The sequence below is a fragment of the Lycorma delicatula genome, chromosome 2 (assembly GCF_047948215.1).
Source record: "Lycorma delicatula isolate Av1 chromosome 2, ASM4794821v1, whole genome shotgun sequence".
NCBI classification, from domain to species: Eukaryota; Metazoa; Arthropoda; class Insecta; order Hemiptera; family Fulgoridae; genus Lycorma; species Lycorma delicatula.
In genome coordinates this window covers 129,290,150-129,307,338 of record NC_134456.1, presented here as the reverse complement: position 1 = coordinate 129,307,338, position 17,189 = coordinate 129,290,150, and the positions used below count along the sequence as shown (strand labels likewise).

General features: G+C 29.0%; 1 protein-coding gene across 1 annotated transcript in view; it reads right to left on the bottom strand.

Moving 5' to 3' along the window:
- Positions 1 to 4,743: 4,743 nt before the first annotated feature.
- The window catches only part of LOC142320251 (uncharacterized), a 57,839-nt gene continuing 45,393 nt past the window's right edge, over positions 4,744 to 17,189 (bottom strand). The window contains exons 2-3 of the mRNA XM_075357954.1: positions 11,565 to 11,876; positions 4,744 to 5,689 (exon numbers count right to left, since the gene is read on the bottom strand). Coding sequence (XP_075214069.1) covers positions 4,775 to 5,689; positions 11,565 to 11,876 — 1,227 coding nt within the window. The 3' untranslated portion in view covers positions 4,744 to 4,774. The remainder of the gene's footprint in view (positions 5,690 to 11,564; positions 11,877 to 17,189) is intronic.

The following is a 17,189-nucleotide window of genomic DNA, read 5'->3' as shown; positions in this document are numbered from 1 at the left end:
TCCCCTTGTAAGATCCAAATATTTCATTAATTAACATCTTATTTGGCTGTAACTCTGGAACCAATGAAAATAAGTACCACTTATGATACATCATTGAAAAGCTCTCAATGAGAGATTATTACTGCAGTTAAAATCCAAAAAATTGGATTTTGGGCTTTTTGGACACTTTTGATCCAAAATACTTTTGGATCGCAGTCAAAAGGGGAGGTGCACAACTAGATGTTACAACAGTCCTAAATACAACATTTCAATATCCTGTGGCTAATCGTTTTTGAGTTATGCAAGGTACATATGTATGTACAGACGTCATGTCGAAACTAGTCAAAATGGATTCAGCGATGGTCAAAGTGGGTTTTCTGTTGAAATTTGAACACTGCAATTTTTTGTAATCACAATACTTCCTTTACTTCGTACAAGGAAGTAAAAATGATAGAAAATAATTAGTGGGGAACTTACTTATAAAAGTCAGAAATACAAAAATGCATACCATCTATGTCATATAGTTAAAATTAGAAGCATTTTACTAAATCATTTAAGAGTTTAGACATAAGAAAATTAGTTATTTTATAAATAGACTGGAAATAATCACTGTAGAGACAGCTGAAAAAGTATAATAAATTAATAAATAGACATTTATTCTTATAATTACCGTGATAAGAACAAAGAGACATTTTGCTTTTAATTTTGTTTAATCAGATTAGTAAATAAGACTCAGGGATATTATGAAATACTTTTATTTTTTTAACAGTAAGTACATACAGTCTCATTCATACAAATTGTGTTAAAAATTGTATAAATTTTACTTAGAATAAAATACAAAAAAAAAAAAAACATGTCCTAATATTTTCTTAAATTACTAAAAAAAAAAAAAAAAAAAAAAAATATGATTTAACATGGTAAATATTTAAATAATAAAAATTGTTTTGTTAATAAAAACTGCAGCATAAATGAGATTAACAAAATAAACTGAAATACATTTTTATAGATGAAAAAAATATTTTAATGAACAGAACGTCTAATCATAACACATGGCACTATTAAACATGTATGTGGCTATTATTAACAAAACTAATTAAAAATAATTTAAAAATAATTTAAAGGGTGTATGATCTGTTTGAATAAGACACTTTAAATATTATTTTATTAATACTATAATTGAATTTAATTGAATTGTAATCTTTTTACATGTATTTAAAGGAAAAATGTTAGGAGATGAAGATATTAAACAGCAGTGGAGAGCTGCAAATAGTATTAAAGGGTTCTAAGTTAAATATACATGGATTTTACAACTCTTGCACTTGATAAGAAAGTTATTTTATGAGAATAAGCTGATCGTTTTTTTATCACAAATTAGTGGAAAAAAATTACTAAAACTTTTCAACTTTTTATTGAAGTTTCTGGAAGCTCTGTTGTTACTGGTGCCCATATAAGATGATAAGAGAATATATTTAGTGCTATCGAAAACATAATTGAATTAGGCGATGATAATTAATTTCAAAAGGTTCTTTGGAAGAAATGTTCCAATAATCTGAAAGTAAGTGGATTATAATTTTTATGTAATCTCAATTCATCATGTTGTTCAATGAATAAAATAAAATGAAACTAATCATTTCCTTTGCTATTATTGTCATGTAAAATCAAACAAATATTTTTAACATACATTTTATCTCTTTACTTTGAATGATATATCTGAAAGTATAATCTCTAATTCATTTTTATAGAGAAAACCAGCCCTTTTCTGGGCACCTCAGCAGTCCTGGGGCTCATCTGACTTCATAGGCTTTCATCCTTCTCTTTGGTTTTAACTAGTAACTAGTAAAAAGTAACAACAAATGTTTATATTAGTTTCAGTAGATAACTCACATGAAAATAGAAACACTAAATTCCTGGAAAGCCAGACAGAAGGAAATTTAAAGTAACTAAAATAATATTAATAATTATCTGCTTCATTTATTTTTAAATCTTAAAGCTGATGTAAGTGGCTCCACATTTATACATCAAGCAACCATGCTGAACTCTTTAATTCCCAAATTACTGCATAATTTGGTAAGGATTTCATATATCTTGTTTTATAAAATGGAAAATATCTGTCACTTTCTTCAAATATTTTATGCGTATTTTAATTACTTATCAACTACTTTATCATCATTACTTATTATAATTACTAAAGTAATTAACTCAGATACATAATTAATAAATAAATGAAACTTAATGCCTAAATGTATTGAAAAGAAATAAAATTACAAAGACATTATTTAATTTACACAGAAAAACTTTTCTGAAAAGTGTTTTTTCTAAAATAAAGAAATTGTATCGATACAATATTTTGTTCTTTACTTTTTGATCTTTATTATATGTTTTATTTCATTTCTCTTATATTATTTATTCATTATTAAGTAAATAAAAACTAAATTCTTTTAATCAATAAAGTTCCAAAGTTAAACTGAAATTAGCTAATAAAACAAAGAGATCATAGTTATCTGAAAAAACCTCCTTTTATTTCTTAACAACAGTTAATCTATCAATAGGTAGGTCGTTAACACTAAAGCCAATCAGTATTTTGTGATTTATTACTTTATAGCCCAATTGTAATTTGGTAGTTTCCTTGTCTTGAACTGATTCTGTTGTAATTCTATGAGTTCTTGTTATGGCAGATGTACTATCTCAAATTATAACGTAATAAATCAATACAAAAATTATAAGGAATTTCACAAAAGTTAAGAACATAAATAATTACTTTTTTTAGATTATTTCTTAAACTGCACAAGTATTTTCCTGTAATCCGTACAATATCTTAATTCTCAGGAAAATCATGAACATAATAAGTATGAAAGGGGTGTCTTCTATCCTTCAAAAACTCAGTGATTACAGGTTCTTATGATAATCATGACAAGTAATTGTTTTTTATGCTCCTTTTAAAAATGCATTAACAGTACAATGATTTTGAAACGTATTTAAAAAAATAAATAAAATAAAATATTTTTCAACACAAAAAATATTTTTTGTATTGGTTTTTCAGATTTTTGTATTTGGCAGTAATATTAATATATGACTACTGATACATAAAGTGGTGTGATATTTTATGCACAATATATATATAAAAATTACTTCATGACAAAATGCTTTTGAAATGTGGTGCTATAGGAGAATGTTAAAAATCAGATGGGTGGATAAAGTGAGAAATGAAGAGGTGTTGCGGAAAATTGAAGAAAGATGCATTTGGAAAAATATAGTTAAAAGAAGAGATAGACTTATAGACCACATATTAAGGCATCCTGGAATAGTCGCTTTAATATTAGAGAGTCAGGTAGAAGGAAAAAATTGTGCAGGCAGGCAACATTTGGAATATGTAAAACAAATTGTTAGGGCTGTAGGATGTAGGGGGTATACTGAAATGAAACGACTAGCATTAGATAGGGAATCTTGGAGAGCTGCATTAAACCAGTCAAATGACTGGACAAAAAAAACAAAAAAGTTTGCTAAATGGATGATTCTGAAGAGAAATGAAAAAATTAACAAAAACACGTAAAATGAACTACTTAGCATATATACACACATGATCAGAAACTTTTTGTAAAGTATAAAAACATTTTATGGTTTATCTAACAATAAACAATTCTGGAAGTTGTCCTAGAATGATTATTGAATCTTATTAGAATTGTAATGAGAGAGATAAGAATTTTAAACAGCATTAGGTAAGCCTTTACTCTAACTCCAGAACAAGATTTATGTTTAAGGTGCTCTCTTGTAAAAAAAACTCTCTTTTTTTGCTCTCTTTTTTTGATCAGAAACTTTTTGTAAAGTATAAAAACATTTTATGGTTTATCTAACAATAAACAATTCTGGAAGTTGTCCTAGAATGATTATTGAATCTTATTAGAATTGTAATGAGAGAGATAAGAATTTTAAACAGCATTAGGTAAGCCTTTACTCTAACTCCAGAACAAGATTTATGTTTAAGGTGCTCTCTTGTAAGCTCAGAAACTCAACAGAATGTTAGGTAAGTAATCCCAGGGAAGAATGGGGTCTATGACATAGTTTTACTTACACAACCCGATGTGCCTTAAACATATATTTTTTTGTATATGTACAAATTCTCAGGAAGTCTAGTTTGAATCCTCACCACTGCTAGTATCAGCATAAGAGAGATTGTTCATAAGAGAGATTTCTTGTAATCTGAAAAATACATAAATCAAATCTAATCTAAAGGAAAAGAGGAATTCCAAGAAGAGAATTCTTTCACAATGGTGTGACAAAGCAATCAATGGTGAGAGGGAGGACAACATATTTACAGTCCAGAATAAAAATTATTAGATTTCATAGAAGAAAAGGACTAGAAGAAGGACATAGAAGAAAAGGAAATGGGTTAAGTGAATATTAACTAAAAATGATAATAAAAGATAGTATTAAATTGACTGGATCTTTGAATTATAAAATTTACAGAATGAATGAATGTACATAAGTACATAAAACAAAATCCAGTTTTGATTATTTATGCATTCAGTGATTTCTCCTATTTTTTATGGAATTGTATCAAAGAAATTAAAATGAGATAGTTTATACATTAAATAATTACAATATATATATAATGCTAATCTGTGTCACTGCAAAAAAAAAAATTGATGCTGTTTTACAAGAAGTTGGGTACATAATCACTGGAGAAATTAGAATGATAAATAAATATAACTTGAAGTTGAATGAAGTAATGACATTAATAAAATTGAGCTTTTTGTAAATCTGCTTATTTAGTAAGTGTATGTGGTATAATACGACATCAATGGTCTTTATAAGCATCATACTGTGATGAAGTTAAATATATGTATTTTACATTTGGTGATATAACTTTTTGAGACGTTTGTGATGGATGTAAAGCATAATATGAATCTTGATATATAGTTGATGGTGTTGAAGATGGATAAATTGCTTGAGGAGCTGCTACAGTTGAATGCAATTCTGATGAATAATCAATGCCATCGCTGTTATTCTCATCTTCAGATATTTTAGGTGCAGAAGTTGATGATAGAACTGCCTGGAATATTGGTCCAGGATTTGGTGACACATTTTGATGGACTGTTGCATAATCACGTAACGATGGTGCTGATTTTGTGCGATGATCTTGTTTTGGTAACACATCTTGCAAATATTTTGCTGCTGTTATTGACTGTAAAAACTCTTCAGAACTTACATATTTTATATCTGATGGTTGAGAAGTATGAACTTCATTGTATGTATTGTAATACACAGGATTTTGATATCCTAAACTACCATCAGTTGATATTGTTGGTGATATTTTTGGTAGAGCAGGAGGAGGCGTTTTATATTTTGGTGGAGCTGGTGCGGGTCTATAACCTGAATTAGGTGTATAAACAAGAAATGTTGGTGTTGTAGGACCAACTTTTTGGACTTTTTTATCAAATAGCGTAGTAGATATATAACCTGGTACTGGATGAGGATACGGAAGTTGTTCATTTCTATACACATCTTTCTCATTTCGTTCACCATCATATCTTACATCAGCTCTATAACCTTTGTTATCAGCCGTGTAACTAACAACTTGGATTCTTCCATCTGGTAATTTTACTCTGTACTCTCCCTGGGTTGCTTTTCCATCATGTGCTTGCGAGTGTGAGAAGTCATCTCCAGACTGGTGATCTTTTACTGCATAAGAGAATGCATAGTTCTTTGGGACCTGCAACAGAAGAAATCATTGTTAGTTTGAAACAATAAAAAAATAATAATGATAATTGGTTATAGTTCCTATTTTATGTGTGCAATAACTTGCTATAAAAACTAAAGTACAGTAGAATTTTTCAAATTTGCACTGAGATAGGTGAGTGGCTCTCCCACTAGCCATGGTTAAAAACATAGTGTGTATATGCTGTACAACAGTGCAATTGTAGAGGATGGCTGTAACAGATTCCTTTAAATAAATGACTTTAACTAAAGAGTAAGCTAAAGTTACAAACAAAACATGCATACCAATGCATGATATAAATGTGAATATAAGTTAACAAATTAATTTTTTTTTACGTACATATATACTATTATTGAGTATAAAAAATACATATAATAAAAATTAAATAGGGTGAATAATTGAGGTAACATGTAAACATTACTTTGATTAAAAATTTTGTTTATCTATATTTTAAGACTGCACTTATGATTGAAAAGTATCTAAAGATTTTCTGCAAGAATAAAGTTTCTTGAATAATAAAAGTTAACCAGAAAATCTATTTTTATAGCTGGTCTTTAAATTAAACTGACAGAATGTTTAAACACAATTAAAACATACAAATTTATAGAAGCCTCATTTAAAATGTCAAACCAGATGACATCATTATACAATGTCTTTTCCATTTGTGTTGTGGGAGTTATCCAATTCACTTTAATGCAAGATGTTTAGAAAGTGCATGTTAACAAAACAAAACTCCCTCCCACTCATCCTGTACTTATCTAGCCCATGTGTAATGTGTGTTTGTGTTGATTTTATAATAATTTATGAAATCAACTTTTTCAAAAGAAAAAATAGTGTTACCAATCAATCAGTCAGTTATAAGTAGCAGTTTTTACAAGATCATTTTTATAATTGTTAAAATATCAAGATATGAAATCAAGTATTATTTTGTGAACTACAAATTTAATTTAAAAAAAGATTACTATATTCATTTTGGAGGACTTAACAGTATTACACATAGTGAAGATAGTAATCACAAATCATTTCAGTCCTTTTCTTCCTAATAAGCTTGCAACGGGATAAGAGTTATTTCTGACAATGTAAATGTTAGTTTTGGTATTTCATGGCAGATTACCTATAACTGTAAGGTTTTAGGCCCAATTATACATACATAATTAAATTTCATAAAGGCCTGAAATTACTCTTCACAATTTATTTAGATTCTTATCTAATAATTAATTTTAACATACTGTAACATTATACATCATCTTAATGTTGGAATTGATCTTTAAATTTTAGATTTTAGTTAGATTAATTTCAGTATCTGCTTAATGTAATAAGTTACTCATCTCAACTACATATGTAGTACACATTAATGCATTTATAATTAATAAAGATATCTATGACAGTAATGTTTATAGCTCTAATAATTCAATTTCAGTATGTTCTATTTGCTTGTGATTAATGATATGAATATGTTGGAAATTAATTAATTAATATGAATATTATGTACTGTTAACCATGATAAATTTTTATTTCACTATTTATAAAGTTAATTATTTTTCTTTGCTACAATTTCTTCACATACCAGTTACATTCTTTAAGAACTAAATAAATAATATTTTGAATGAGAGGAATTTTAGTTAAATTTTGTAACATAACTGTAAGACTTATAAATAATTATATTTAAGATGCCAAACATTGTGTCAATCTCTGTATTTCATCTAAATGGTTCTGGTTTCAAGTCCTCATCAGGCATGTTTTCCATATTACAACATTCATTTCTTATCCAAAAACAAAGAAAATTAATAATAATTTGGCATCACTCTGTAGTTGGAAACATGAATAAATAAGTAAATATAAGGTACACTATGGTGTACTAATACACTGTAGTTCACTGTAACCTGCCAATTTTTCAAGCCTTTAACATTATCTTTATATTTGGTTTCTAAAATACCAGCAGGACATTATATATCGTCTGAAATACTATTAGTTTTAGTAATTTAATGAGATGGAGTCAATTAAACACATGAGATAAATTAACTTTAAATAAAAATAGCATACTTAAAACTTGAAATAAATTGATATAATAATATTGCAAAAGTGTAAGTTTGAATGAAATAAATCATGTTAATGTAACAAAAAAAAAAGTCTTATTATTACTCACTTATTTATTCAAAACATTTCACAAAATAGCTTTCTTCTAAATAAAAAATAAAATCTATTACTAGTAGATATTAATACTAAAAACATAATTAAATTATTCAGATCTCATAATCATTGTCAAATTCATTTATTCAGTATTTGGAGTAGAATAACAAAAAATTAAAAGAACTTCCTATCTCCCATTAAGAGCAGCATTGAGTAAAAAAGACTATTTACAGTATAAACTAGAAATGAAGACAATAATAATAGTTGACTACAATGAAGCTGTTGGGGTGACCAAATACAGTGACTCAATATAGGTTGGGGAATCTCACTTTTTACTGCTAAGCTAATACACAGTGTGAATGAAGAAGAGAGATAGAGAATTAATTAATTATACTTATGTTAAACATCATAGAAAGATATAAAGCCACACGAGACAATGAAAGTATTGCATAAGGAAATTGAGGATTTCTACTAGTTGAATATGAAATATAATTAACATATTGCATGGTGAAGTGTCAAGGGGCTAACATGTAAGTAATTAAATAAAACTTACATGTTTCTTACCTTACACAATGAAATATTTTTGAGAAAAGTTTTGAATAAAATAGAATATTATATGCAGACCTGCATGGTGACAACTGGAACAATAAAACACGGTGAGACATTCAGTTCAGGAAAGAGAGAAAATGCATTACTTCTTGAGCGGAAACAATAATTCAACCACCAGTCTCAAATTTGAAAATGTTTATATCCATTCTCTTATTATCTGTAATCTTTAAGTGATATCCATTCTCTCCTATTGCCTGTATTTATAAATAAATGTACAAGCATCATACTCGTAGATGTAATATAACAAGGTACAGCTGAAGAAATATTAATTCTTAATTTAATATTCAGTAACTTAATAGTTATAGTAACCTAATATTATAAAGTTTATTGGTTAAATAGTTTTTAAATGAATAATCAATAATAATAATAATACGAGGGTTATTCAAATATAAAAGAGAATTTTTTAAAAATTTCTGTGAGAAATGATATGTTTGCCAATGTTTATTATCCTTGTCATAACTAATCTGTGATATTAAACTTGTTGACGTTTTAGAAATGTTGAAACTTGCTTATCATACTGGTCCAAGCCTTCTCCAATTTCATCAGTTAGTTAATTGAGTAAAAAGTTAGAAAAGGTGCAATTTCTTCTGAACACAGAGGTAAAGACTGGAATTTTTATACAATGTTAATGTTGAATTGTAATTCAGGGCTACTAAAGTACCTTTATTTTATTATTACTACAAGTAGCAAATGTTTAAAAGCGTGCATATTAAAAAGTAAACATTATTTAAGTTAAAATTCTATATAGTTAGTATAGTACCATCAGTTAGGTAAAATTTGTAATATAATATTGTTGCAATTCTATGAAAATTATCATTTAGCTTCATCGAAACATTGAGTTTATGGATCCTAGCCATAATAGAAAAATCAAGTCAAAAAGTAAAAATTTATATGGTGGTTTTGGAGTTAAAGAAATACAGTATAGACACCTTTTCCTGATCAATACTTGAAACTTATCAAACAATAAAAACCATTATTAATAGTAGGCTGGATAACTAATTCTGCTTGAATTATTTTTTGAAATGAGGCAGTGTTTCAGAATAGTAATCACAATTATACTTTAAAATAAATTTAAATCATGATCCGTTTTGCTTTTTTGTTTTATAAATAAGAGTTTTCTATAAAAAAAAAAAATACTTTCTTTTTATTATTATATTATAAAAATATAATTCTTGTGAAGGATTTGCTTATATATGAGTGTGTACTTAAATATACACAACAAAAAGTATTTTGCTTTTAATGAAGTATGACAACATATTATGCACATGTAATTAGTACTTTCTCTTGACGTCTAGATTGCAACAAGATATGTATCCAGTTCATATGGACATAATCCTTCATACTCTTGTCAGACAATTGAATTACTCCTGTTTCATTGGATTTTATATGTTTGATATGTAGTGTGAAGTGGTGTGTAACAAATTAAAACACTTTTACACATACATTATAAAGAGTTTGTTTACTAGGATAGAGATCTGCCACTTATAAATACAGGAAATTTTCAAATCAATTTTTAAAGACATAAACATTAAAGAATGTATTTTAAAAACCATAAATACATTAAAAAAAATTCCTCTATAAATTCTTATTTACATTTTCAAAAGCATCTTAGTTTTTAAACATTACAAAATATGCATATACACAAGATAGTGTAATGTATGAATATTAAGATGTGCTAATTCTTGGGAATACAGGAAATCTTCGACAGGTGATCCCCTGGAATACCACTAAAAAATGAATTCCATATTAATTCCTAAAAGATGGAAGGTAGCAGGTTTCCATGAAATTATAATAATATTCCTCTTACCTAATCGGACAACTAAGGCTAGTGATCTATTTAATGCTTACATTTCTTGTTTAATATTGTAAATTTAAGGAATGACTAATAAATTTTAATGAAAAAAGTGTCAAATGGTATTTTTTTACTTTTGGAATACTACTGTTTATATGACATGAAAAAAATTTGTTACTGGCATCAGTTTTTTAGGATTGTATTTAAGACTAAGCTAGTAAAAATAAACTCTGTGATTTACTGCTTTAGTTTTTAAGATTTTATTTATTCCATATTATTCACATTTCTGAAGAGCTGTTTAGAATTTATTTCATATAAGCTGTTCTTACTCTTTTTAATCTTTAACAGAGTACAACAATTATTTAATTTTTTTGTAGCTTTGTAAAAAAATGAGAAGTTTAATGGTAGTATGTAAACAAATTGATTGATTTCTTTAAAATAAAAGATATGATTTACTTTGATCTCCAGAATGTTATACTGGTATTAACTTAAAAAGAAAGAAAGCGGTAGACATTTAGCTCTACTTTTAAGGCCTGTTTCAGATATAGATCTGAAATTTAGTGGGGCAGTAAGTTTATAGAATGAGCTACTTTGTGCAAAATTTTGTTATAATTGGTAAGGTACTTTTTTAATGTCACATCAGGGTCAGAATAAAGGATAGAAAACTTTTTTCATTTTTACTACATACTTTTAAAAATTAGTAAAACAATCGCTGTTTAACATCATTAAATGCAAAACAAAATTTCTGAAAGGTAATGCGATTTGAAATTAATAATTAGATTAAAAATGAATAATTTGAAATCGGCCGGATCATTCTTTTTTTTTTTTTAATTTCTTCACTGATATTCGTGAGCCAGTATGCTTAATGCTCCTGAGAGCTGTGAGACCACTTTCATCATTAATTTGTATTTCATATTAGGTCTTCAACTGCAACTTTATGGTATCCAAAATATATCCTAATAGCTATAATTGTCTATACAATCATTGATAAAAATTACACAAAGTGTAATTTGTTATGTATGACACTGAATCTTTGAGAACTTGGATGTGACTAAATTTTTTTAATTCAAAATTGATGTAACAGTTTAAATTTTATACAGGTTTTTTTTTCATTAAAAAATAATCAATATGTGTGATTTTTATAAAAATTGTCTAATTAGTTCAATATTCAGCATTTGGAATGTTTAAAGAAAATTCTTCTTTACAAACAAATATTACTATAATGGAGACCTGTCTATTGTGATATACAGATATATACACTTACTGTTCATACATACATGTACAGTTACTAATCACAAACAATAAAGGAAAGTAAAGAGTGGTCTATGAAATACTTACTTGTATGTACTTTGAAGAGGTTTTACTTTTTAGTGTTTTCTTAAGGACAGGTGGTACAACTGGGAACTGCACTGGACTATTATCGTTATTACGAGTATCAATTCTTTGGAACAATGGATAAGGATGCTGATCTAATGTTGGATGTGCTTCAGGTTCCACATTTGGTTCTAATTCGATTGAATAATCCCTTAAACCAGCATCAGCTGTGTATGGATGTGGATTAAAAGTTCTAGGTCTGAGGAACCGTTCTGGAACTGGTACTTCCTGGCTGTAGATGACTGATATTGTCATCAACAACAGAATTAGTGCATTCTGTAACAAAAAACGAAAGCAATTAAATTACTGATTATTCAAAATAAATATCAAACGATAACTTAACAATTTATGTTATTATACATTAAAATTAATTATTTTCGTAATTAAATACAGAGTGATTGTAAATTATTCAGTGCATTTTAGGTGTTAATAAAAAAAAAATATATACATTCAGGAATTTTTTGTTGCTGAACAAGTTATTTCAAACAGTTTTATTTACACACTTAATAATTTCAAGCAAGTTTCACATGATCACCTTTTGAAGTACTTAAAGTCTAAGTGATATTCAGTTTCACATCACACATTATGAAGAATATCTGCAGTTATTATCTAATGATACCTTTGATTCTTCTTTTTGTATGTGTATCCTGGTGCTACAGCCTGGCATGGGCTTTGACCTCCTCACTGACTTGCCTCCAATCTTCTCTGTTTCTTGCCACTTTTCTCCATCTTCTCATCCCTATCAATGTCAGAGCTCTTGTTAATTCTTGGCCTGCCTCTTTCCCTACTCGTGTCTATTCCTCGATGCACAATCTGCAGGACTCGAGAGAATTCTTTATCATTTGTATATTCTAGAATGCAATATTTAAAGTAAGTTTCCATTTTTGATCTGGTTTGTGTTTGACATGTTCATTTCCATTATCTTTAATTCCAATCCATCCTGATTCAAGGCTCATCATTTGGTTTTGTAGCCGTTTTTTTTTTCTTTAACACCACACCCAACTCCCAACCTGAAGGACCAGTGAATTTTCTTCTAAGAGTCCGATTCTCTCAAACAGACTACTTCTCCAGCTTACAGAGCTTTATTTCCCCTGGGTTTTATTCAGGTTATCTCCCTATGCTCATCCACCCCTTCTGCTGTGGGGAAGTCTTCCCTTTCTGCCTTCAGTGTCATTGGCCATCACTGCCTTCATTGGTTTTTGTCCACCCTGAGTATTTTATTTATCCAGTACCCTCCAACCAACGTTGATGAGCATATTAGCTATTGGTGGCCTCCACAGCTAATCCAGCAACAGCCTTGATGATTTAGTTCATTGATATTGACAACTTTCGTTGTGTACACCCTGTCTTAAACAAACCCCTAAAGAAAGAAATTGAGTATTGTAACGTCAGGGAATCAGGTGGCCAGGAAATTGGTCCATCACGACCAATCCAACATTGAGGAAATTGTTCATATAGGTAGCCCTTTTTTTTTCCTGTTTAGCCTCCGGTAACTACCGTTTAGATAATTCTCTTCAGAAGATGAATAAGGATGATATGTATGAGTGTAAATGAAGTGTAGTCTTGTACTGTCTCAATTCGACCATTCCTGAAGTGTATGGTTAATTGAAACCCAACCACCAAAGAACACCGGTATCCACGATCTAGTATTCAAGTCCGTGTAAAAATAGCTGGCTTTACTAGGACTTGAACGCTGGAACTCTCGACTTCCAAATCAGCTGATTTGGGAAGACGCGTTCACCACTAGACCAACCCGGTGGGTTCATATAGGTAGCCCGTAACACGCAAACCCCACTGTGGTGGTGTGCCATCTTGGGAAGTAAACTTTTGGTGGTTGCCAATATTCAATTTGCACTGCACACTCCTGTAACATATCTGGATAACTAGCGTTAGTAACTGTTAGTAGACAAAACAGAATGGTCCAATCACTTCATAAGCATTCAACGCCCACCAAACGTTAATTTTCAGGCTATCATGTTGTGTTTGTCAAACGGAATGTGGGTTCCGCTACAACAAATTTGAAATTATGATGGCAAATACATGAAAGGTTGCTTCATCAGAGAATAATACTTTTTCGAAAAACACATTATCCTTGTTTATTTTATAAAAAATGTCCAAAGATAATGTGTTTTTGTAAATGAATGGTTTATTGTCATCTTCAATTGGATGCAACAACTAAATTTTGTATGCATGAAGTTTTAAGCACTTATGTAGAATCTTCACAATTGTAGATCTTGGTATTCCCAGTTTTAAAATTGCATGAAGGGTCGATTTACTTGGGCTTCTCAGAAAATTTTCTCTTACTTGATCCACAACTTCCTTGGAGGCGGGAGGTCTGTCACCACCATTTTTGTGTACTACACTTCCTTTATCCTTAAACTGCTGATACCAATGTCTAATAAGAAGGTTTATTAGGAGGATCATGGGCATACACTAAACAAAATGTCTAAACAATAATAATAAATCTGTTTTCATGAAATCACAGTATGCACATTGCTTTCTACTCATGGTAACCATAGCTCAACTGACGATCCCCCCTGTCGTTATATCACGACAGTGTGTTCATTGAAATACATCAGTAACTTAGTACCTACACTAATGAATATTTGAAAAAATCTATAGTGAAGTTATGAAAAATAATGGATTGAAATTTTCACCAGAGTTAACATGCTGTGTTCACTACTGCAGAAAAAGAAATCCACTTTCTAGTTTTATTTTGACTATTGATGGCCATTTATTTCAGTACAAAGATAGCTTTTGGGGTTTAATATCAGATAAATACCTTACTTGGGGATTACACATACAGGATTTAAGCATAAGATGCAAGAAAACCCTCAATATTAAATTTTATCAAATATTAATTGGAGCTCACGTAAAGAAACATTATTGTGGTTTTATATAGCACAGGTTCAATCAACGATCTATTACATGTTTACTGCTTATTCAACTGCTAGAAAGTCTCATCCAAGAAAGTTAGATATCATTTATAACAATGGAATTAGGTTTTTCACAGGTGCTTTCTATATAAGAATGGTGACTAGGCTAATGTCTGAAACTGACATAATGCCATTACAATATAGAAGAGAAATTCTACTATTATGATATGCATTAAATATTTGGTCCCTTCTTGCTGATATAAATTATAAATATTTTAATAAAACTCATTGGCTGCTTAATATGAACACCACACTACCTATTCTAGACCAGCTACAATACACTACCACAAGTTAGTAATTAAACATGAAATAGCTTTGCTTGACAGTCTAGAAATTTTTACAAGAGAAATAATACCTCCATGGCTTTTGTCAAATATTACAAGATTAGATCACTCATATGGAAAAATAAAAGAGAAACCAGAAGTGATTATTTAACAGGAATTTTCATTGATCCTCAGTTGCTACAAAGGATATATGAAAATTTATACTGATGTTTCTAAAATCGGACATGGAGTTGGATGAGCTACATACATTACTGGAGAAGCTCATTCTTGAAGATTGCCAAATATAGTCAGTATTTATACAGCAGAGATCATTTCTATACAGTAAGATCTTCATTTCATAGAACATTTCTGTGAACAGAGAGTGCTTATAATGTCAGCTCTTTAAACGGGTTAACTGCTGTTCAGAACAAAAACATTGAGAATACTCTTGTTGCAAACATCTTGCTGTTCTATATTTTTATAGTGAATGAGAGAGTGATGTGTATTTACATGGACTTCAGGCTATGCTGGTATCTTAGGAAAGTAAATGAGAGTGTGAATATGGATATAATCCTTATTTGAGTGGCAGATGTCAAAAATCATCTAACCAACATTATCAGAAACTTTACTTGGAGCAAAGAATGGAGAAGATTAAATGCCAAATTAAATGTAATCAAAATTATTCCATATAATTGAAAAGTGATGTGAAACTGACTCACCGGGAACAAGTGGCATTGACAATATTGAGAATCAGTCACACATGAATAAAAAATTCATATATGCTTAATGGTGAAGAAAGACCAGTGGGTAATGTATGTGACAAACTGCTCAGTGTTAAGCATCTGCTTGAAGAATGTACAATCTATGATAACCTCAGAAAGAGGTATGGATTAAGAAATTATATTGCTGCTGATTTTGAAAATGTTAAAGAAGATACAATAGTTGCTTATCTTTGTTCCAGTAGATTACTAAACCGTTTGTATTATGTTTGACTGCCAATTCCCTGAGAGTAGGCGTTTTAACATATGATCATAGGCCTTTTTTTGTATAATCTAACAATTTATGTATACTATTTAAATGGTTTTATTGTTATGATTAATTTTGTGTTTTATTTAAATGTCAGGGTCACCATCTGAAGTTCCTATTGGTGATTTTTCTTTACTTTTAAATGATGTGATCAGGGCTAATCACCTTAGAAGTAGATACCCATATATTAAAAAAATAACAATAAAAAATACTATAGGACAGCAATTACAATTTATGTCTTTAGTTGTCAAAAGCCTAGGTAGTTTATTTTTAGGAACTCTTAGATATGTTTGTGTTTATTTTTATTTATCTGGAGACTTCAAAAAGGGAAGTCAATATTATTTGTTTTTTTGCTTTTTAATGGATATTGATCATAATAAACTAAAACATATATTTATGTTCTTTTCATATATTTTGGAATGATCATGAAGATTATATTTGCAAAAATTTTTAAAAATTTATGATTAATAAACATAATTTACATAGCAAAGCAAATATGAAACCTGTAAACAGTCCTTTAAAAAAAAAAAGAAAGTAGAAGGAAGAAGTAGGTTTATGGAAGTTCAAAGAGCTTCGTTACTTGAACATCTTCTCAAATTACTAAATAAAATTATTGTCAGCTGGTAATACAAACATTTTATTAAAAAGGTTTCAGCAGTTTTTAATTCTAAAGAACATTTTTTTGTTAAAGAATTGTCTTTCCAATACTAGGTAGTTTAGGATAGGTTTTAAGAAAAAAATAAGTTTAATGTTCTCACCTATACTCATTACTGTATTACCAAGGATGTTATAAAAAAAGTTCAGTTTGAGAACAATAAATTCTCCCCATAATTCTCATTTTCAATTATTATTTCTATTTTCGCAAAAAATAATAAATATATTGAGATACTAATAATAAATTAATGTATTGAGATACTGTGAAGATTTGAAACTGAAATAAAATCAAAACCAGAAAAAATAGATCACTAAAATGTATGTATACTTTTTATACTCATCACCAATACTTTACTCTTCATCACTCATGAGCAAGCGATACAAAAAATTAATTAAAATCCATTAAGGTAATGAACAAAATTTTTTATTTAGTGTTGTAGGAATGTATTTATCTACATGTATTAGGAAACTCACCCAACTAATCTTTTTATTTTATGTTCATTTATTTGTTGAGTTATTTGATTTTTATTTTTTGAGTTGAAATTTAAAAACCCCTTTTGGCACGCCATAAGGAAGAGGTAGATTTCATCACTGCTAAGTAGGGGATAAAAAGATTTCCACCTTAAAATGAAGAAAAACGTCAAATTTACTCAATACAACAATGGTTGCATGTGAAAAAACGTTTCACATGTTTAGCATACGACAAGCCC